Below are 22314 nucleotides of genomic sequence, written 5' to 3'. Positions count from 1 at the left end.
TTCTCCAGATACTCTTATCCGTGGCTTGTCACTCTTTAATGTCGCTCAGCTTTTCAATGCCTTTTGCCTTTCATCCTCACAATTTGGATATTTTGGACCTTTCATACTTTTCCGACCGTTTTCCCTCAGGCTCAGCTCACTTTCTTTAGCTTCAGGAAGGTGTTCCCTCTCTCCTTCACCTCCCCTTCATCACGTGTTGATGGAGGGGAGGTGTTGCTGAAACAGGTAATGGTGGCGAACAGGTGTGTGATGTCAGTGGAAATGTATGAGCAGTGCTGTGCATCAAACTTCGCTTGTCTGCTTGCGGTGGAGGGAATTCCATCTGCAAATCAAAAAGAGTTCAATAAAATAAGTTTTATTATTTATTTATAAAGACTTCCCCGTGTGTGTGTGTGTGTTTAGCGCTCCCTATAATGACACACTGACTTGGTTCCCTCGGGCCTCGGCTCCACCAAGTGAATGGTGACCTGCAGGATGTGACTTCCCTGTTAGAGGTATTTATGACCGGCGAAAACCCTTCGTCTGACCATCACTAACTCCACTGACCGCCCATCAAACCGTCCTCCTCGGTTCAGCTTCGTCCTGCTGCCCAGATCCATCTTTCATCTTCATCTTCACCATATTTCTTCTTCTTGCCCTCTTGAACTTTTTTTTTCTTAAAATTTTAAGTAAAAGTGGAAGGGAAACAAAGTCTCCGTCTGATTCTGTCGTAGAAATTAGTCATGAGTCTCAACTTTTACTGAGCAAAGTTGTAAATTAGCTGTTTTGTAATGATAATACTCAATGTTTCTGTCACTTCTCACATGGACCACTTTGATAAGTTTCCCACCTTTTTTTTCTTTTTTGGCCACCATGAGTCAAAGCAAATGCTTTATGTGCTTCTCTTTATTGTTTTACAAAACTCTGCAGAAACTTTTAATTGGAATAAATCACAGAATGAGTCTGAAACCGATCAGTCTCCGAACTCTAAATCAGTCTAAGGATTAATTCTTCATCACAGACAAAACAAAGGAGCAAATTTGCCTTTATTCCCCAATGATTATATATTTTCATCATACAGAAAAGAGCAAAAGTCAAGAAGCGTTTATATTGAACTGAATAAAGAATTGCAGAAGTGAGGAAATGCTTGTTTATTCTGATTAGAGAACATATTAAAGAGCTTATCACTCTTTCAAAGCTCTAAAGAAATTGAATTTAATGCATAGTTTTGGGTACTAACTAGAGAAGGGAGTTCACTTTTCCAGCATTTGGAAAAGTGAAAATAGTCAAAGCTGAGGATTTCTTATGTGCTTCACCTGGTTTGACTTTGTTTCTGTCCTTCCTCCACAGTGGACAGGAGAACTGGAACTGATCAGTCCAGTAAAGGTGAGCGCTCACTTCTTAAACTCTCCTCTCCTAAACACTGATGTACAACATCACAATAGGGCCACTGCAGATAGAAGAAAGGAGTTTATTAACATGTACTCCACCAAGAACCTCTAAATGTTGGGTGTAATCTCAATAATGTTCTGGGGGAAAAAAACAAGGAAATACCTCAATTTCCACAGTGGAAATGACTTACTTTTAAAAATCAGAAAATTTCCAAAATTTTACATTTTAGTTTTTTCTAAAAATAAATAAATAAATAAATTTTTAAAAATTAAAATTTCAGGTTTTTCAAGCAAATTTTCCACTTTCCAAACTCAGAAATTTCCCATTTCTTCTAAAAGCTATCTGAATTTGAATTTCAAATTTTGAGTCTTTTCTAGCAAAGTTCGATTTTTTTTTTCAAACTCAGAAATAAAAAATAAAAAAATTCTGAAAAATTTCTGAGCTTTAATCTCAAAATTTTGAATTTTCTAGCAAATTTTCAAACTCAGTTTTTGTTTCTAGGGAATTTCTGAGCCAAATGTTTTGGCAAAAATGTACTCCTCATTTTGTTGTCCACCTACAACGCCCCCAATATTCCTTCAAGGTGACAGCCGTCTAACCCGTGGCTCCTTTCCATCCTTTTCCCAGGTTCTCTGGGATTTTTCCAGCTTTTAGATCACCTGAAGCTTCAGTGGAACAAAAAAAGGGAATAAAAACCAACAATCAGGAAGAGTGTGGTGGGGCGCCCCACCCCCAGCGCTCCTCCAGCTCTAACAGACCTCTGAAGGCCGTCGTCTGCAAACTCATGAAATCCTCTCTCGGTCGCTCCAGCAACCTTTTAGCTTCTCATGCTGTGGAAATCTCAGCTCCTGCATCAGAACAGAGAATTAAGCTGCACCTACATCAGTTTTACCACGAAGTCATCATTTTATACACTTTCAAAACTTTTGAAAGTTTTATATATTCTTTTGTTAATCTTTGTTTTATATACTGTTAGTCATGTTTTGTTGTAGATTTATGTTTTTTTCTCTCTGTGGATATTTGTATCATAGCTTAAATTATTTGGGATGATTGATTGCGTACATGTTTAGGGGGAAGTGTAAAACAGCACAGTCAGGGCGATATGTTTTGCTACATAATTAAACACATTCGTGGATAACTAACAAAATAAAAGTATATCTTTTGAAGATATACTCCTTCAAAAAATAGAAAATGAACTTAATAATGGCTTAATGTGAACTATTTCTGATCACCAGAGCTTTACTTTGTCTTCTAATCATCATGAATGTCTGCAGAAAACTCTGGCCCATCCATCCATCTATCCATCCATCTATCCATCCATCCATCCATCCATCTATCCATCCATCCATCCATCCATCCATCCATCCATCCATCCGGACAAAAAGCCTAAAATGTCAAACACCTGCTTTGCTAGTAAAAGGTTTAGTTTGTAGGATAACATTTTAATTGAGATTATATATTTCATTTGAGATTATACCAAGTATATCTTTGGATGGATCAAATATTCATTGAAGTTTGTATAACATTTATGGACATATTTTCTTTTCACAAACAACCAGGAAACAAAGGGGATTCCCAAAATGTTGAACTATGCCTTTAAATACTGTACAAGTTAAGTGGCAGCTCCAGTTTATCTCATAATAAGTGAGAAAAGCTGCAGTTGTTAACATATGCTGCTTTTTAGCATGATGTTACGTAAGTACTTTTGGACGGCTAACGCGCAAAGGCAGCGTAGCCCATGGTAGTCCATTACAGCAAGCCCTGTTGCTATGACAACAGAGGTCTAAGGACCAAAGAGAAATTTTGGGAGTTTCTTCAGAAGGAGCAAATCTGTGAATAAAAACTTGAGTCCAACTTGAGTCTTTTGTGTTTCTTCCTTTTGACTGTTTAATGTGTAGACCAGAAATTGTTTCAACTGTTCTCAAGGTCAGATAAGTTTAGAGTTTTTTAACTCTTAAGAAACTATAGAATTCACACCCCAAAGAGTGTTGTGTAACATTAACTTTTTTTTTTTTTTAGCTTTACATCATGTTCTAATGTTATTCCCTCTCGAAAAACATACCTGGAGTTTTGCTTTGATTCTTTGATCCATGTTTGAGAAATTATTTAATCTCCATGGCAACCACTGAGCTGTGCAAAACACCTGGGTGGACCTAGCATCTCCTCAGAGCTGCAGTTTCTGTGCTTCTGCCTCCCACTGTCCTCTCGCATGACTCCTCCATTCAGCTCCTTCAGACTAGCCAGCAGCGATTAGCAAACACCTGGTGGAACTGCAGATCCTCTGAGCTCATTATAGGAGCTACTTCTCAGTGAAATGCTGGTAAAAATGTTGTTAAAGGGTTAATAGAGGAGACATGTTGTGATGACTTCCTGAAGGCGGAGTCTGAGAAAGAGCAGGGGTTTTTAAAGAGACAGAGACCCAATTTCAAGGCATTAAAGTATGAAGTAAAAAAAAATTTTAAGTCATATTTGACATATGTAGCATTTTTATTACAACTGAAGGTAGCATGATTGTAATATAAAATGGCACTTTGTGGATGGAAAACACATAATACTCTCCCTTTAAAAGATAAGGTGGTCACATTGTGGCTGCTACTGGAGTCTGTGTAGACATAGGACAACAAAGCTGCAGTCAACTTAATAGTTTTACTTGGAATGATAGTAAAAAAGTTCATTTCAGATGAAAAAGTGATTTCTAAGTGAACTGAACCAATAAAAGTAAGTTGTCATCACCAACTCAAATGAATCTTTTCAGAGTGTAACCACATGTAAAGGGGCCAGCATAGGTGGTCAGGATCTGCATCTTCAAAGACTAATTACCAGCCCGTCCCTGGAAGCCAAATTAAACAAGTCGCCTCCCAGAGCCAGAAACTTTGTGGTCAGACTCATGTCTGGTGACGCAAAAATCCCCAGATGGGAATTCTGCCGGAGACCCGCGTTGGACTTTTCTATGACTCTCTGAGAGAATCACTGCTGCACAAATCGAAAGAGAGTTTAAAGTTGAACAAATATGAGATCAAACTAAAGCTGGTGGTCTCCAGAGCCCAGAGGCATATTTACCTTATTAGCAGCTTTACACTGACGCTTTGTCAAAATGAAGTCAACTTTTAATTGTAAGAACATGATTAAACATGATCAAAACTAGCCATACATGTCATCAGCCACACATCAGCTGTCGACTGAATCCATAATGCAGTTTTAATTTATGATTTCATTTACGAACAGAATAAAATGTTATTCAAACCAAATGAGGAAAATCGTCTCCACAGTCCTTGTTTCTCGTGAATTAGCCGGAATGACGAGTTCTGTTTTACCAACCACAAGCAGATCTCATTACAGCTAGGCTTAGAAAAATCTATGGATTACTTTAATGGAACGTGTCTGACGAAATCAATCAGGCTAAAGCAACATGTCGTGCCCTGAGCTAAAGAAGCTCAAAAACATTTAAGAAACACCATTTTAAAGGTTTTCATATTCCAATAAAATACAGATACAGCCATTATTCACAAGTACTAAAACAGAACAGAGTTGTACCTCCAGAGAGGCAGCCGTCCTGCAAAAATGATGCTAAGAGTGCACCGTTTCGATTGATCATATAACTGCGGTATTTGACATTTTGAAAATAAATTCCCTTAATAGAAACACGGCAGTTTCAGGAAAACTCTTCTTTGTCGTTAAAAAGCTTTCCCACTAGAATGAGTTTTTTTTGTTGTTGTTTTTAATCGTAACACAACTGGTTTATCTCGCAAAACTGCAAAGGAAATACTTTTTTGCATCACGTGAACAACCAGATGTTTCCACTGGCACAAACCATGAAGAAGAAGACAGGAAGTAGTTGAAGGATCATGTTTTTTACTGATCTCACGTCAATGTGATTTTAATTGACTTTCTTATTTAATGGAAACACAGTAATTACGAAATTGTATTTTTGTTTTTCGACATTAGCGGAATATTGTCAAAATCTTGAAGACATTTGTCACAGGAACGCATTTATTGACTCCAGGAAGTAACAAAAGAACCCAACAACATATAAAGCACTGCAAAGCCCCACTTGCCTCTGTTACACAGAAAGAATGAGACTATAGGCAAGAACTGGTGAGAGTATTAAGTATTTGCTGACAAACATCTGGATAAATTTCATGATTCTTTGGGGTCTTTTATGCGTTTTTTTTCTTTTGTAGCTTTTAAACCAATCATTTCAGAACTAAAACATCAAACATGGCGGTGGTAGTGTGGTGATGTGGGGTTGTTTCATTGCTTCAGCACCTGGATGACTTGCCATAACTGATAAAACAAGAACTCCTGCCCTCTATGAAGGAGATGTAAAAGTCGCGTTGTCGCCAAGGTTTCACAACCAGCCCTTGCTTTTTCACACAAAAATAAAAATAAAATCATTGGAATGCTCTCTTTTGTAGATGCTCAAGTTAATCTGGTCTCATATTAAAATTATTTGATGATCTTAAAGATCCCAAGCCTGACAAAGGAAAAAAAAAGAACGGAAGAAATCTGTAAGGAGGCAAATATTCTTTCAGGATTTTAGTTCCATTTTCCTGCTGCTCTCCTTCTCATCAATGGTCAATGGTCCTCCTGTTCCCCAACATCTGGCCTCATGTGTGAGCCTCTCTTATGCCTCTTGCTTTTCATCAGCTTCTCCTGTTTCTCCTGTGGTTTCTGCGCCCTCTTCCCCTTCCAGCCGTCTCGTCGATCATTTTTAAAACGTCCCATAGCTTAGCAAGTGGAGGAGGAGTTTACGTCTGAATCATGAATAAAACCATCTGTCAAGCTTGAAAAGTTTGCATTTGCGTGCCTTAGGAGCGAACGGAGCCGTGCCTCGCAGCAGCCAAGAGCCATGAGGACTGGGATGAAAGTCGCGATGTTGCCGCTGCTTTTGGTGGCAGCTGTTTGCGGATCCAACCCCCATAGCAACGACAGCAGCAACGACAGCAAACAGCCACAGCAGCAGTCCAGCGTCTGGGACCACACCGTCAGATTCACCACCAAGATAAAGGACTCATGCACCATGGGGGTGTCCGCAGCGGGAAACTTCACCCGTCTGCGTGTCTCCTGCAGATCCCCGAGCCAGGCTACGGGGCGCTCCTACTACTGTGACTTCCAGGGCCAACCGAACCAATGTGGAGCCTACAACAAGAACCCTCGGCACTACTTCGTCCAGATGACGTGGGAGCTGAGGAAGCTGAAGAACGCCTGCCAGGGGGCCAAAATCTACCGCCCTCATATGTGCAGGAAGTACTCTGATGAGACTCAGATGACCTTTATGACCTCCTGGCCCAAGACTTCAGCTCCAAAGTCTGCAAAGCCCGGTCAGGAGCAACGCAAACCAGCGGCGCCAGCAGTGCAGAACAAACCCACCGGCACCCATCAGCCCACAAAGCTGCAGCCTCAGCCAGCTAAACCTCTGCCAGGCAGAGGCTCCCAGGGCAAGAGAAGCACCCCCAAGCCGGCAAAGACCGCTCCCCGTCCCACCGAGGAGCCGGCGTCTAGGGCATCCCGCCTCGCCACGGAGTACTGCTGGAAGAGCTTCCATGGCCTCTGCAGCTATGTCATCGGCTGGTTCCAAAACTGAGATGCAGCTCAGTTTTTTTTATCATAACAGGTGGGTGAAGGAAAAGTTGAGGCGAAGGGGAAGGCAGAAGTAAAGTTTAACCAGTGGTGGATAAACTGCTCAGCTCTAGTGTTTGAGTAAAAATATGGGTAGTCATGGTCAAATCTTACTAAACTAGTTGTTCAATCAAAAGTTTACTCACGTTATTTTCTGAGCGCTTATCCAGAGCCATGTACAACCGCTCTGTTCCAAAAAAATTACATTATTTGTAAAAACTTAGCATAAAAATTCAGCTTTTTTCTTTAAAATAAAAAACACTCTAACTCTAAAAAAGAATTTGAAAAGGAGAATTCTTGTATAACCACAATTGAGATTGTATTTTTTTGTATTTATTGACAAAATTTGTGTGGTTAAGTCATTTTAACCACACAAACATTTCACCATGCATATCTCCATGGTGGCGCTCTGGAAATATCCATAAATTTCATGATTCTTTGGGGTTTTTTATGCATTTTTTTCTTTTGTAGCTTTTAAACCAATCATTTCAGAACTAAAACATCAAACATAGTGGTGGTAGTGTGGCACCATATTTCCATGGTGGCGCTGTTTTCTCCAAAGCGGGAGCTCAGCTCGCGAAATTTAAAGAGAATGACATAATTCTAAATCCTAGGTGTGAGCGGCGACGCTGATTGGTTCTTCTTGTAAGGAGCATAGCGTGTGGCCAATCGCATTTCAGTAAATAAGAACAACAATACCAGACTATAAAACTACGCTGAGCTTTGTAGTCTAGAGTAAACAACAAGCTTTCTCAAAATGTAGTGGAGTTGAAAGTCATAAGTTTGCCAAAAACTTATACTCAAGTAAATTAAAGATATTCTAAATGTACTTAACTACAGTACTCAAGTGTACTTTGATATTGTCCACCACTGAGCTTAACACCAGACTGCTCTTTTTGTTTAACTTTGACTAGAACAAAATCTAATTTTAAGTACCTTCTTTGCCCTTTTTTCAGATTGGAATTACTAACCTGACAACACAGACTCCTGTCTTTGAACTCTCTTCACAAAATCATCTGAAAATGAGTCATCAATAGATGATAATAATATGGAAAGAAACACAATGAGCCAAAGAAAGAAGCTCGCCTTGGTGTATTTCTGTTGTATTTTTGTTGCTAACTTTATCCCAGATGTCATGTAAATTCTGAGCGAAGAATAAATAGAAGAGTGGCGACCTCTCGTCTCCCGTGTGGCTCTGTTGCTCCTGCTGCATGCGCTCATACTCTCAAAGACGTCTTTGTATCCATCGCCGCCAACTGTAACAACATGGCCGCTGCCGGACGGCCGCTGGGCTTGAGGAAGTTGTTAGTAGGGCAGACACAATCAGTCAGTGAAGGTGTCTGAGCAGAGCCAGGCACTCCTCTGTGAGAGCTGATCAATTGAGTCCATAAGAGCCACCTTGCATGAACAGAGGAGACCTGTGTGGAGGCTCCAGAGGTCACACACACACACACACACACACCTACATCACCCCCACCACACACACACACACACACACACACACACCCCTACACACACACACACACACACACACACGTTTGTGGGGAATTTCCATTGACTTCCATTCATTTCTACAGCCTAAACCTTACTCTTACCCTAACCCTAACCCTAACCAAAACTAAATTCACACCTTAGTCCTAAATCTGACCCCTGACCCAAAAACAGGCTTCGGTCCCCAAAAGGAGCAGTGTGTCCCTACAACTTAGTATGTGTCAGGAAAATGGTCCCCACAAGGTATTACAAACAAACGCATACTCACACACACAAACATGCACACGCACCCGCCTACACACAAGTTTGTATTCCTACCCATGTTAGAACTTTTTTCTTAACTTCCATTGATTTTTCCCTAGCCATTACTAGTCTATTTCTAACCATAATCAAAACTTAATCCACATTATACCTCTAAATCAACATGCCACCAACACGATATGGACAGCTTTGTTTTTGCCTTTCTGTCTATCTTGTGAATGGATGGGGTCTTATAGCAGCTGTTTAGTAGAAATACTTGAATACACTTGCAATGTGAGAAGTATCAACAGGTGATAGTATATAGCTTTTCACAAAGGTGGCACATTGTTTTTACTGTGACTAATGCAGGTAGAAGGACACCCTTTGTCAACACATATCCTTGTTTTATCTTATCTACAAGTTTACCATAGCAACACACGATAAGGGTCAGAGTCCGCTTTTATTTATGAGGCAGTGAAATTCAGCAAGTCATTCTCACTGCGAGGAGAAATGGCGCAAGCAAGGGTTCAGCAGGATCAGGAAAGGTTCTCCTGTTCCATCTGTTGGGATCTCCTGAAGGATCCGGTGACTACATCCTGTGGACACAGCTACTGCATGAGCTGTATTAAAGACCACTGGGATGTAGAGGACCAGAAGGGAATCCACAGCTGTCCTCAGTGCAGGAAGACTTTCAATCGCAGACCTGACCTCCAGAAAAACACCCTGTTAGCAGAGTTAGTGGAGGACCTGAAGAAGACTGGACTCCGACATGCTCCGGCCGACCACTGTTATGCTGGACCTGGAGATGTGGCCTGCGATGTCTGCACTGGGAGGAAGATGAAAGCTGTCAAGTCCTGTTTATCCTGTTTGGCCTCCTACTGCCTGAGAGACCTCCAACCTCACTATGATGCTCCGCCTTTGAAGAAGCATAAACTGATCCCCCCGACGAAGAGGCTCCAGGAGAACCTCTGCAGTCGTCATGACGAGGTGATGAAGATCTTCTGTCGTACTGATCAGCAGTCCATCTGTTACCTCTGCACTATGGATGAACATAAAGGCCATGAAACAGTGCCAGCTGCAGCAGAAAGGACTGGAAAGCAGAAGGAGCTCCAGGTGAGGCGACAACAAATCCAGCAGAGAATCCAGAACAGAGAGGAAGACATGAAGCTGCTTCAACAGGAAGTGGAGGTCATCAATGTCTCTGCTGATAAAACAGTGGAGGACAGTGAGAAGATCTTCACTGAGCTGATGCATCTCCTCCAGAAAAGAAGCTCTGAGGTGAAGCAGCGGATCAGATCCCAGCAGGAAACTGAAGTGAATCGAGTCAAAGATGTTCAGGAGAAGCTGGAGCAGGAGATCAGTGAGCTGAAGAGGAAAGACGCTGAGCTGGAGCAGCTCTCACACACAGAGGATCACAACCAGTTTCTCCTCAACTACCCCTCACTGCCAGCACTCAGTGAGTCTACACACTCATCCAGCATCGACATCCGTCCTCTGAGACACTTTGAGGACGTGACAGCAGCTGTGTCAGAACTCAGAGAGAAGCTACAGGACAACCTGAGGGACATGAGGACAAATGTCCCACTGACAGTCCCCCTGGTGGATGTTCTCCTGTCAGAACCAGAACCTAAGACCAGGAATGACTTCTTGAAATATTCAAAAAGAATCACTCTGGATCCAAACACAGCAAACAACTTTCTGTTGTTATCTGAGGGAAACAAGAAAGTGACTCTAGTGGAGGAAGACCAGTTTTATTTTGATCATCCAGACAGATTCACCAACTGCACTCAGATCCTCAGCAGAGAGAGTCTGACTGGGCGCTGTTACTGGGAGGTGGAGTGGAGCGGGACGGAAGTCGATTTAGCAGTTTCATACAAGAGCATCAGCAGGTCGGAAGGTGACTGCGATTTTCGAAACACTGACAAATCTTGGACATTATATTGTCACAAGCAAATCTACATGTTTTTTCACAACAGAGTAGAAACTCGAATGTCAGTTCCGGTTTCGTCCAGAGTAGGAGTGTACGTGGATCACAGAGCCGGCGTTCTGTCTTTCTACCGCGTCTCTGGAACCATGACTCTCCTCCACAGAGTCCAGACCTGCTTCACTGAGCCGCTGCATGCTGGAGTTGGGTTTTATAGTTATGGAGACTCTGTTACGTTTATTGAAGTGTAACAGACAGAAGTGATCAGAGCTCCAGCTGGTTACAATGTGTTTATTATTATTATTATTATTATTATTATTATTATTATTATTATTATTATTATTATTATTATTATTATTATTATTATTATTAATAATAATAATAATAATAATAATAATAATAATAATAATAATAATAATAATAATAATAATAATAATAATAATAATTTGTTGATCCCCTAATCTCTAGTCTCCATCATTGTTGATGTTGGGTTTAGTTTGAGTCAAAGTTAAGTCGGACATTGAGGTTTGTTTCAGTGTGAACAAGAATGAAATTTCAGTTGATGTTTTGTTTCGTTTTATTTTATTCTTTTTGATTACTTTACGTACATCTTAATGTTTGCATGTTGTTTCTTATTGTTTGTTTCCCTATAGCCGATTTAACAATGATTTTAGCCTTTTTGGTATTATATTCATGTGATGCTGATTTTTGCTTTATTGACTTTAGCCGTTTTTGCTACATTGTGGAGGCTGCCCCTTCAGCAAAGCATTTATTTGTCTCTTCTTGACCATTGATAATGCTGTGCAAATAAAATATTTAATGGTTGTGAAATGTCTAACTAAGAGTTAAGTGAAATTCACAATAACATTTCCCTGTGGGAACAGAGCAGTTCGCAGCAGGAGTTCTTACTCAGTAATCAGGCCTGAGTGCAGTGAGAGAAACTCAACATAACTTTCTAGAAAATGTGATTTATGACATGATTAATCTAGGGAAGGTGTATGGGGAGAATTGGTGGTTACTTTTTCACGCAGGGCCAAGTGGGATTGGATGTATTTTTTCCCCTTAAGTGAAATAGTCATTTGAAAACTGCATTTTATTTATTTATTTATTTATTTTTATTATTTAAATTTGGTTAATCATATGAAGCACTGAAGTGTGTAAAAAAAAATCAGAAACTGAGAAAATCTGTTAGGGAGCAAGTCTTCAGATCAAAAATCAAAGTTGTATTTTAAATATGAACTTAAGAAACAAAACAGTATTTGTTATTTCGTACTTTAAGAATTAACATTTTATTATGAAATCTAGAATAAGTAAAGAAAAAGATTACTAAGATGAATTGAAACCAGTTCAAAATGCAATTAAAAACAAAAAGATTATATAGTTAAAATAATTTGATAAAAACACAACAAAGCTACTGAAATATGATTCAGCTTAAACAAAAATAAGATTTTAGTTTGTCCTAAAATGTCGATTCAAATGTGTGGGATTTTGTTTTTTACTGTATAGATACTAATAACGCCCATCGGCTTTTCTGAGAATACATGAGGACTCAGAATCACTAGTTTAAATTAATGGCGTCTTTGGGACGCCAGGGGGCGATGTGGGGCGCTCAAATCATGGTGCATGTGGCGTTTTCTAGTTGGCTGCGGCTGCAACTAGATCTTTCTCTATCTACTATGGGCTTTGGTGAAGTTTATTACCCACAAATCCTCGCTACATTAAAAAGTGGAAATATGGCAATGTTTTTTTTTCTCTTTATTGAAAATTTAAAGAAAATGATTTAAAAAGGCACACATCAGTAACATAAAAGGTACATTTGGCATGATAAAACTGAGCAGAAAAAAAATAATAAGTAAAAAAGAGAATAATCACAAACTAACAGTGTGAAAAAGGCAAAACAGAAAATGTTACAAATGCAAGAGAAATTTTAAAACTTAAATTAAGCTTTTGAGATATTGGTATTAAATCACTGTCATTTATAAAAAATAAAAAAGGTGGTTCTTTTGGAGTAATAGCTGCATTTCTTTAATTAGCTGAAGCAAAGCAGGAGAAATTGCCTTTAGGGCTATTAAATTAAATTTTAGTGCATTTTTTAATAAAATTATCAGGTGATAAAAAGTTGCCATTTCTTAATTGTGGCAATGTTCACCATGGAAGCTGTGTCTGTTGTGAAACAAATCAGTTTTTCAATTGCAAAGTATTGAAATAATTTCCTTGTTTCCTTCTACTGTACATTTGTGAATAGTATTGAATTTTGCTCCATATTTAACAAGTGATTTAAAAAAAACACATTTGAACAACCAAATATCTCCTGCAATCACTTGGGAAAACAAAAATACCTGTAATGTACATTTAAGAATGTTTGCTTGTTGTACTATGGCCATTTTAGCACCACAAACGCCTAAACAGCAACAAACAACCTGTGTTTGTTTTCATCTACATGGCAAAATAAGTAATTATATTAAAATCAAAGAACTCTTATACAGTGAATTAATGAAAAATACAATAAATACAGAGAATTTAATTCTTACAATCTCTGTTCTCAAATTATCATAATGATCATGGAAGCAATGTTTTTTTGTTGTTATTTCCAACAAAGGATTTTGGCAAAATCAGTTTAAAAGGTTCAGGTGAATAAAGCCCTCCTGAGCTGTGGTAGCCTCTATGACTGAACAGAAACAGGAGGGGGCAGCACTCAAACTAAACCCACCATCAACAAAACAACTGAAGAACAAAACATAACTCTCTAAAGACAACTGATCTCTGAGCAGAGAGGAAATGACCAAACAGTGAGCACTTAGCAACAATGATGGTGACTAAGAAACACATAATAACCAGTTGGATCTCCAATCACTGACCTCAACATTAAACAGCTTATTGAACTGTTTATTGTTACAGTCCAATAAACTTAGCAGAGTCTCCAATATCGTAAAACCCAACTCCAGCATGCAGCGGCTCAGTGAAGCAGGTCTGGACTCTGTGGAGGAGAGTCATGGTTCCAGAGACGCGGTAGAAAGACAGAACACCAGCTCTGTGATCTACGTACACTCCTACTCTGGACGAAACCGGAACTGATATTAGATTTCCAACTCTGTTGTGCCAACATATGTACCAGTCTGTGCAACAATATAATGACCAACATTTGTCATTGCTTCGAAACTCACATTCTTGTCCTGACCTGCTGATGCTCTTGTATGAAACTGCTACATCAACTCTTCTCCCGCTCCACTGCACTTCCCAGTAACAGCGCCCAGTCAGACTCTCTCTGCTCAGGACCTGACAATAAGAGAATCTGTCTGGATGATCAAAATGAAACTGCATTTCCTTCGTCAAAGTTCCTTTCTTGTTTCCCTCAGATAATAATATATGTGTGTTTGCTGTGTTTGGATCCAGAGTGATTCTTTTTGAATATTTCAAGAAGTCCTTCCTGGTCTTAGGTTCTGGTTCTGACAGGAGAACATCCACCAGGGGGACTGTCAGTGGGACATTCGTCCACATGTCCCTCAGGACGTCCTGTAGCTTCTCTCTGAGTTCTGACACAGCTGCTGTCACGTCCTCAAAGTGTCTCAGAGGACAGATGTCGATGCTGGATGAGTGTGTAGACTCACTGAGTGCTGGCAGTGAGGGGTAGTTGAGGAGAAACTGGTTGTGATCCTCTGTGTGTGAGAGCTGCTCCAGCTCAGCGTCTTTCCTCTTCAGCTCACTGATCTCCTGCTCCAGCTTCTCCTGAACATCTTTGACTCGATTCACTTCAGTTTCCTGCTGGGATCTGATCCGCTGCTTCACCTCAGAGCTTCTTTTCTGGAGGAGATGCATCAGCTCAGTGAAGATCTTCTCACTGTCCTCCACTGTTTTATCAGCAGAGACATTGATGACCTCCACTTCCTGTTGAAGCAGCTTCATGTCTTCCTCTCTGTCCTGGATTCTCTGCTGGATTTGTTGTCGCCTCACCTGGAGCTCCTTCTGCTTCTCAGTCCTTTCTGCTGCAGCTGGCACTGTTACATGGCCTTTATGTTCATCCATAGTGCAGAGGTAACAGATGGACTGCTGATCAGTACGACAGAAGATCTTCATCACCTCGTCATGACGACTGCAGAGGTTCCGCTGAAGTTCAACAGAAGCTTTAACAAGTTTATGTTTTTTAAAAGCATGAGATTCATAGTGAGGTTGGAGGTGATCCTCACAGTATGAGGCCAAGCAAACCAGACAGGACTTGACAGCTTTCATCTTCCTCCCAGTGCAGACATCGCAGGCCACATCTCCAGGTCCAGCATAACAGTGGTCGGCCAGAGCATGTCGGAGTCCAGTCTTCTTCAGGTCCTCCACTAACTCTGCTAACAGGGTGTTTTTCTGGAGGTCAGGTCTGCGATTGAAAGTCTTCCTGCACTGAGGACAGCTGTGGATTCCCTTCTGGTCCTCTACATCCCAGTGGTCTTTAATACAGCTCATGCAGTAGCTGTGTCCACAGGATGTAGTCACCGGATCCTTCAGTAGATCCAAACAGATGGAACAGGAGAACTTTTCCCGATACAACTGAACTCCTGTCTGCGCCATTTCTCCTCGCAGTGAGAATGACTTCCTGATTTTCACTTCCTCGAAAGTGAAACTGAACTCTGCTCTAAATATAACATGTTGCTACAGTTAAAGAGGCGACGAGCTGTTAGACCTGCCTCTAAACTCTTAGATCGGAAGGGGAGGGGAAGAAAGAAATGCATTGACAAAGTCCAATAGTAAAAGTTACCACACTGTTGATTCTAGGAAAAACTTTGAAGTGTGTGTGCATGCATGTGGGGGTAGGCGTGTGCGTGTGGGGGTAGGCGTGTGGGTGTGTGTGTGTGTGTACTATGTATTTGATGCATTATGGGGACCATTTTCCTGATACATATATCAGAAAAATACACATTGTATGGACTCACTGCTGAGAACTGCTGTTTGTCTGTTAGAGGTTGGAGGATGATTGATGACAAGGTATTTGCTAAACTTGCCAAGGAGGTAATACAGGTTTTTGATTCAAGTGTGTTGGAGCAGCAATGCATCCAAAAGTTACAGAACAGCGCTCCTACAGGACTATAGATGTCAGCCTTTGGCTTAAAGGGACAGTGCAGGGTTTGTGGAGTTAAAATTGATATCTTTATTTACATTCTGGTGCTATCTCAATCCTTCAATTTTGTAAACATTTGCTGTAAAAATCACAGAGCAGATTTTTCCCAGTGACACACACACAGTTGCAATCAGGCTTGATAAACTGTAACAAAACATGGAGAAAAGGACATAAATAATTAAAGTGTAACTAACCCCCATACACTATAACTCCACCCCTAATAAATTTAGAAAAAGCAAAGTGGGCGGAGTCAAGAGACGATGAGAGGCAAGTGACGAAAAAAAACAACACTTTTGCCAAGTTGTCCACTTACCAGACCCATATGGGAACCCAAAACTGACTTAATAAAATACTAAATCAGAAATACACCAGATGATCCAATAAATAAACCAATACACTTAAAATGGTAAATGTCATGGACTTGTACAAGTCTTCTGGACTTTATCGAGTCCAGATGACTTGAAAGTCATTCACATATGCTTTCACACATACATGTGGCTGCGGATAGTAGCTACAGCTGCTAATCCACCACCACCAGCAGGAAAGTAGGTGAAGTGTCTTGCCCAAGGACATAACAGCAGAGACGGGACTCGAACTTCCTTACGAATTTCAGGATGAACTCCATTCACTTTTGCCACCATCGATTAAGCAGCAATTAATTAAAATAAATAAATAAATAAAACTTTACATTATGTTTTATAATTTCATTGACATTCATTTTAGTAAAATTCTGTAACATTTATATTATGGTCTTAAATATATAAGTTGTTAGAATTAAGAAGGAAAAAAACAAGCATCAAGTTAAATTCAATTATAAAACACGAGGAAAGGTTCTGCTTTTTTAAAATTAATTGGTGCATTTTGTGTGTATTGATTTATCTATTGCGCCGTTTCTGTATCTCTGCTTTTATTTTGAATTTTGTCAGCTTCGGTCCTCCGTACACCAGCAGGTCTCCAACAGCTTCTGCCCTCAAACTGGACCTACGGGCCTCTGATTACAGGTAAAGCAGAAGTTTTTACACATTAATGAAACTAGACAGGTTTAGTTGTGTTGATTTAGATCCTCTGTAAAACGCAGCAAACACATTTAGCATATTACTGAATTGTGAAACTGTTTTCAGCTGTAGGCAAGCATTCAGCAAATACAGACTGATTCCATAATTTAGAATATGACTGAAAAGTTCCTTTGTCAGCAGTTCCATTACCAATTGAAATTCATTATATAGATTAGATTACGTATGTTTGAACATATTTATATTTCGTAGTATGTTTAATGCCTCCTAAAAGATTATTTTCGAAAGGTGCTATTAATCTGACGAGCCTGATCAGGATATATATAAATTTATTGAATAAGACTGTAAGGCACATGGACGTTTTGGCATCATTCTTAGCACTAGAAAAGAAAAAGTCTTCCAGTAACTGTGGGTGCATCAGCGCCCTAACGCCCCCCTTGATCGAGCCTTGATCTCCACCAGGCGTGAATTCACATGTAGACACGTCGTGTCGGCCCATGCCAGAGCTGTTCATCAGAAACTGGTGCCAGGTTTCTTTTCAAACTATTTGCCTGCGAACATGAGAGTGCATGTGTTGAATAAGTGGGCGTGCTGCACAGCGACGCATGAAAAACCACGCGCCGGGCCACAGAGAGACACAGCACGCGAATTTACGCACGGCGGCACTCCTCATTCTGGTAAGATCCAACACTTTACATGTGATTCCTTTGGCTGTAAGATGGCATACTGTATAGATATAAAGAACATTTAATATTTTCGACGCGTTAAAGCGTTAGCAGGGTGGATTAAAACATATGTTCCCTCTCAGTTAAGTAGTTTTTGGTGTTCATCTAATACCATCTGTACTCAAACATCATTTCATATTAAAAATTGATTTAGCATATATTATGTTTACATTAAACCTGAAACACAGACAATAAATTGTCTGTGAAACTATTAAAATACAAATATGGAAAAAGCAGATAATTTGGAACTTGGTGGTTTTGAGGTTTCGAGGCACAAAGATATCTTAGTTTTTGAATCAAAACCCATATTAGTTTCTATCGCTCAAATAAATATGATCCTTTAGGTCAGAGATGGTGCATCATCATCTGTTTCTCTGTCATTTTCAGGTGGATTTTGTGTTTTGTGTTTTTAGTTTTCTGCTGAAAGCAGTAATGTTTCCGCTGAGGGCTCTCTTCTCCATTGGGCTGTTCTTGGTTCTCCTGAAGCTCCGACTCCTCCGGGCTTCTGGCGCCAAGCAGCCCGGCGCCGCGCCGCGGATCGGCGGAGGGACGTTCATCACCAGCGACGGGACGCGGTGCGCGTGGCGCGCGGGAGAAGCGGGGGAAGCGGTGAAGGTCCGGGTGAACTGCGAGAGGCAGGGCGGCGTCAACAAGACCCGCTGCGAGTACCTCGGCAGACCTCGGAGCTGTCCGGGTTACAACTCGGACCCCAAAGCCTTCTGGAAACAAGTGGCGCGCGCCTTCAAGAAGATGCGGGATAAAGTGTGCGTGGACGGTCGCGCGCTGGTGAAAGCCGGCATGTGTAAGCACGCGCCCAGAGATGCGAACCTCAGACTGGATCCGAACAGCGTGAAAAGAAGCGCCGCTGCTCCCACGACGCCGCCCGTCCAGCCCACGAGCGCGACGTGCGTAAAGCGCGCGGATCAGCGGAGAACAGCGGAGGAGTTCTGCAGCTCCTGGGCCAGCGTGTGCGCGTTCTTCATGACTATGCTGCAGAGCGAGGACTGCTAGCAGGACGGACCTCAGGACGACACACCATTCATTCATTCATTCATTCATTCATTCATTCATTCATTCATTGACATTTATATCTAGTATTTTGCATCCAGTTGGAATTCCTGTTCCTAAACCAAAGTGTGTTCAAGGTCACTCTGAAAAATATGTCTTTTGAACCATCTTTTTTTTTTAAATTGTGTTACAGCAAATTTGATTAGTTGTGCTCAAGCTATAATTCTGATTTCAGAATTATTCAAATCTGAATTAGATCGAGCAAAACTAATACAATTAGCTGTAACAAATTAGAGTCTTTTTTTTTTAAAGTCGGTTCAAGCAACCATTTGTTTTTCAGTGCAGGTGAGCCTCAAGTGAGTTTTTTTGCTTTTCATTCCAAGTCACATTTTCTCTCCATATAGGGCCTTGCAATAACATCCATACCTCTCTGAGGGCTTTACATGAAACACCAACACAAGTAATAATTGTGAAGTAGTAGGATATCAGTTTGTTTTCTTTTACTTGTAAAACTCTGATAAGTGTGGCGTACACATATATTCAGCCCTCCTGAGTTGTAGCTTCAAACTTTTGCACGGTTAGAAACATTTCTGCTCGTTCTTGTTTGGAAGATAATAGACTGAAAAAGGAAAACAGGTGACAACATGGTCAGAAGTAATCAAGGTCAGTTTATCCAAGAAACAAATATATTAAACAAATGTAAATAAAGTAAGCCTGACAAGCTTAATACATTGACATGTGACATAATAACATGTATTGTTTTTAAGTTGGAACTCTATTCTCTTTTCCAGTGTGCTTTGTTATATTTTATTTAGGGGAATGAGAGTAAAATGGTCCGTTTACTAAATGCGAGCCTCATGTTTCAGATTCTTATTTGTAAAAAAATAACGTGCGTCTTCTACTTTGTGGTTCTGTCATACTGTGTTGGTCGGATACATGAAATCCAAATCAAATCCTGTGATGCTATGGTTGTAACAAGGCAAAATGTGGAAAAAATTGTTAAGTGGTAATAATTATTTAGCAAGGTATTGTAAAATATTAGATTGAAGCTGGTGGGGCCTTTTACAGTTAATGTTAAATAATTTAATGCTTCATGCTGATCCTAATGGTATTTGTTAATAAACTACTTAAAATGCATTGTTTTCTGGATGGAATTTTACTCTGAACTAGTTTAAAATGATATTTAAGTCTTCAGCAGCTCTGAGCAAAGGGTCAATATGGACCTTTTCTCCTCTTTTGATTCCTTCTGACTGGCAGTGCCACATTTGTTTGTCTCTTTGTTTAGCCATTTTACCATTTTCTGTTAAAAAATATAGAAATTAAACAGTCAGCCACAAGAACTGGTTAAAAAATCAAGGAGAATATTTGAGGATGGTTTACAACTTTTTAAAAAAGATGTTAAAAGTTGTGTCTTAAAATAAAATGCATTTTCTTTTTTACATATTTCCTGAAATATGACACCAGTACTGTATTTGTTCAAGCAAATTCATTTCGATTCAAAAATACTTCATTGATCTCAGAAGAAAATGAAATGCTGTTGAAGCTTATTCATTCAAATTATGCAGTTATTGTAGAAAGTGATGGCTGTGGGCAGGAAAGATTTCCTGTAGCAATCTGTATCACAACGAATTTGAAGAAGCTTATGATCAAAGATGCTCTGATTTTCTATGACATTGTCATGAAGAGAATGGTCAGGGTTGTCAATATTTTTCTTGATTTTATGAAGAATCTTTCCTGCAGGCATGTTTGCTTGCTTACTCGCTCAGCTCCTTCAGACTAGCCAGCAGCAATTAGCAAACACCTGGTGGAACTGAGCATCTTCTGAGCTCATTATAGGATCTACTTCTCAGTGAAACGCTGATAAAATCATTCTTAAAGGGTTAATAGAGGAGCCATGTAGTGAGAAGTTCCTGAAGACGGAGTTTCAGAATAGCAGAAGTTTTAAAGAGACAGAGGCCTAAGTTCAAGGCGTTAAATTACAAAGTCAAATTTCTTTTAAGTAATATTTGATATAAACAGAATTTTGATAACAACCGGGAGTAACATAGTTACTTGATTGTGCTATAAAATGGAACTATGTGCCTGGAAAACATCATACTGCCCCTTTAAATATTTAAACAGATAAAAAAAAAATCCCTTAGCTTTTTGTTTTTACTAGGCAAAAACTGGATTCAAAGGTTTTCATTTTTGTTTTGATCACATTTTGCTAAATCATTCTACCTCGTTCCTATCAAACAGCCTAATCCTCTTCAGACCCACAGCCTGCCACAGAACATTTCCCTGAACATCATCGTTCACAAACAGGATCACAAGAGGGGCTTCTTTGTGCCGAGGCGTCTATCTGCAGCAGTAAGTGTAGATAAAACTTTATCTCTGAACCAGTGCAGTCCCAGATGTGGACATTAAAGCCTTCCTGTCTGCTCTTGACCCCCACGACCTCTGACCTGCCCTCAGTGGGGGTCTTCCTCCTTCATAATGGCTTTGGCAGCAAAGAATGGTGTTTGAGGACCGACCCCGTCACCTGACCGTTTACAGCTCAGCCCAGCACCTGCACGCAGTCAGCCAGGAAGTAGCTAGAGGTCAGAGGTTGATAGGGCAGAAGGAAGCAGAGCAAATGTGTGTCTGTCCACCTGTGTGGGTTGTTTCTTTGTGTTTAAACAAATAAAACAGGGACAGCACACTGGTATGAAGTTGGCTTTTCACACTTTGGATCTTTAACACAAACATCAACTGCAGTAGGATTCTAACACTGACGGTGATCTGCAGCAGCGCAAGTTTCCTGACGTCTGAAAAAAATGAAAATCTTTGCTATCATCTTAAACTGACTGTAGAGAAAATTCACAACTAAACTATTTAGAAGGAAAATATAATTTAACCTTAATTCTTTATATTTCTGTTAAAAATAGCCAGCTTTTCTGATGTCTTAAACTTGTAGTGGTCAGTTGCTCTCCAGGCTTTCTCTGGTTTTTAAAGGGGCGGTATTATGTAAGTTAAACTCTTTTCTAGCTTTACTTCATCTGATAATGTTGTTCCCTCCCTCAAAAACAGATGTGGAGTGTTGATTTGATTCTTCCATACAAGTTTGAGGAATCCTTTAATCTGCCCTGGCAACCACCCCGGGTGCCTAAACGCTTGCTTTCACAAAGCTCCGCCTTTTCCACATAGCTCCTCCCTGCAGCTGCAGTTCTCAGCCCAGCTAAATGAAATTAGATTTGCTGATTATTTTAACATATTCCTATTAATTAATCAATCCCAGTTTGGACCTTTTTACTTTGACAAAATATGACAGATTAAGACCCCAGCTCAAACTAAAATAAGTGTGAGAAATCTTCTGCAGGTAGAGAATATTTTCTCATTTTCCCTACAACAGACTATAAGATAATCGGTTGAGATCTTTGGTTCTCAAAGAGGCTACAAACTTTCCCCCAGATGGTTATGAATTGATCTGTGTTGGGCACAAAAACATCAAATGGAGGTTTTCTCTTTGTCATCCCTGGAAAACGTCATGTACGAAGCGGCTAAAACTGCAAAAGAGTGACATGTTAAATAGATAAAACCACCAACACCCCAAACCTTTCAGCCCTTTCTGAAGATGTTCTGAATACCAGACAGACAGACAGACGTTTTCCTCAGACCTTTCACTCTCACCACAAGTTATAAAGAGATTTTGACATGTTCGGTTCCCTCCTGTACGACGTAAAGCCTCTGCATGCAGACACAATGGCGGCCCTGTCACCATAGATACACTCTCAAAAGCTCCCAGGAGAGAAGAGCCTGAAGGAACGTCATTAACGTCAATAATCATCGTCTCATCTGAGTGAT

At 40.2% G+C, this 22314-nt stretch overlaps 5 protein-coding genes across 9 annotated transcripts in view; 4 read left to right on the top strand and 1 right to left on the bottom strand.

Moving 5' to 3' along the window:
* LOC102235921 (prominin-1-A-like) overlaps window positions 1-3230 on the top strand; it is a 33196-nt gene extending 29966 nt beyond the window's left edge. For all 4 annotated transcript variants that reach the window (XM_023334256.1, XM_023334258.1, XM_005809392.2 and 1 more), the window contains 3 exons: window positions 403-494; window positions 1330-1365; window positions 1999-3230. In XM_023334256.1, the coding sequence (XP_023190024.1) occupies window positions 403-466 (64 nt within the window). In that variant the 3' untranslated portion in view covers window positions 467-494; window positions 1330-1365; window positions 1999-3230. The remainder of the gene's footprint in view (window positions 1-402; window positions 495-1329; window positions 1366-1998) is intronic.
* A 2837-nt stretch (window positions 3231-6067) lies between these two features.
* On the top strand, window positions 6068-8164 carry fgfbp2 (fibroblast growth factor binding protein 2). The gene is made up of 2 exons (XM_005809393.3): window positions 6068-6985; window positions 7947-8164. Exon 1 carries the CDS (start codon window positions 6221-6223, stop codon window positions 6953-6955), a length of 735 nt encoding a protein of 244 aa, XP_005809450.2. The 5' UTR covers window positions 6068-6220; the 3' UTR covers window positions 6956-6985; window positions 7947-8164.
* Window positions 8165-9211: 1047 nt separating this feature from the next.
* Window positions 9212-10992, top strand: LOC102232425 (tripartite motif-containing protein 16-like). The gene has a single exon (XM_005817617.3). The coding sequence runs from the start codon at window positions 9232-9234 to the stop codon at window positions 10894-10896; it is 1665 nt and encodes a 554-aa protein (XP_005817674.3). The 5' UTR covers window positions 9212-9231; the 3' UTR covers window positions 10897-10992.
* A 1446-nt stretch (window positions 10993-12438) lies between these two features.
* Window positions 12439-15288, bottom strand: LOC111608533 (tripartite motif-containing protein 16-like). The gene has a single exon (XM_023333309.1). The coding sequence runs from the start codon at window positions 15197-15199 to the stop codon at window positions 13538-13540; it is 1662 nt and encodes a 553-aa protein (XP_023189077.1). The 5' UTR covers window positions 15200-15288; the 3' UTR covers window positions 12439-13537.
* A 1891-nt stretch (window positions 15289-17179) lies between these two features.
* fgfbp1 (fibroblast growth factor binding protein 1) lies at window positions 17180-19629 on the top strand. Of its 2 annotated transcripts, none has more exons than XM_023333449.1 (2): window positions 17180-17436; window positions 17872-19629. In XM_023333449.1, exons 1-2 carry the CDS (start codon window positions 17365-17367, stop codon window positions 18493-18495), a joined length of 696 nt encoding a protein of 231 aa, XP_023189217.1. In that variant the 5' UTR covers window positions 17180-17364; the 3' UTR covers window positions 18496-19629. The 2 variants fall into 2 exon arrangements, with proteins under 2 accessions (XP_023189217.1, XP_023189218.1); XM_023333450.1 differs by having other exon boundaries at window positions 17350-17436; window positions 17898-19629.
* Window positions 19630-22314: the final 2685 nt, after the last annotated feature.

This window comes from Xiphophorus maculatus, chromosome 5 (genome assembly GCF_002775205.1).
Source record: "Xiphophorus maculatus strain JP 163 A chromosome 5, X_maculatus-5.0-male, whole genome shotgun sequence".
Lineage (NCBI taxonomy): Eukaryota > Metazoa > Chordata > Actinopteri > Cyprinodontiformes > Poeciliidae > Xiphophorus > Xiphophorus maculatus.
The sequence above is the reverse complement of the archived record's forward strand: the minus strand, read 5'-3'. Positions and strand labels throughout refer to the sequence as shown.

What these genes read in the sequence shown, in the direction of transcription:
- fgfbp2 (XM_005809393.3), top strand. Translation starts at nt 6,221, where the DNA reads ATGAGGACTGGGATGAAAGTCGCGATGTTGCCGCTGCTTTTGGTGGCA.
- LOC102232425 (XM_005817617.3), top strand. Translation starts at nt 9,232, where the DNA reads ATGGCGCAAGCAAGGGTTCAGCAGGATCAGGAAAGGTTCTCCTGTTCC.
- LOC111608533 (XM_023333309.1), bottom strand. Translation starts at nt 15,199, where the DNA reads ATGGCGCAGACAGGAGTTCAGTTGTATCGGGAAAAGTTCTCCTGTTCC.
- fgfbp1 (XM_023333449.1), top strand. Translation starts at nt 17,365, where the DNA reads ATGAAAAACCACGCGCCGGGCCACAGAGAGACACAGCACGCGAATTTA. An exon ending in CGGCGGCACTCCTCATTCTG is followed by an intron (nt 17,437 to 17,871) that starts GTAAGATCCAAC and finishes TGTCATTTTCAG; the next exon opens with GTGGATTTTGTGTTTTGTGT.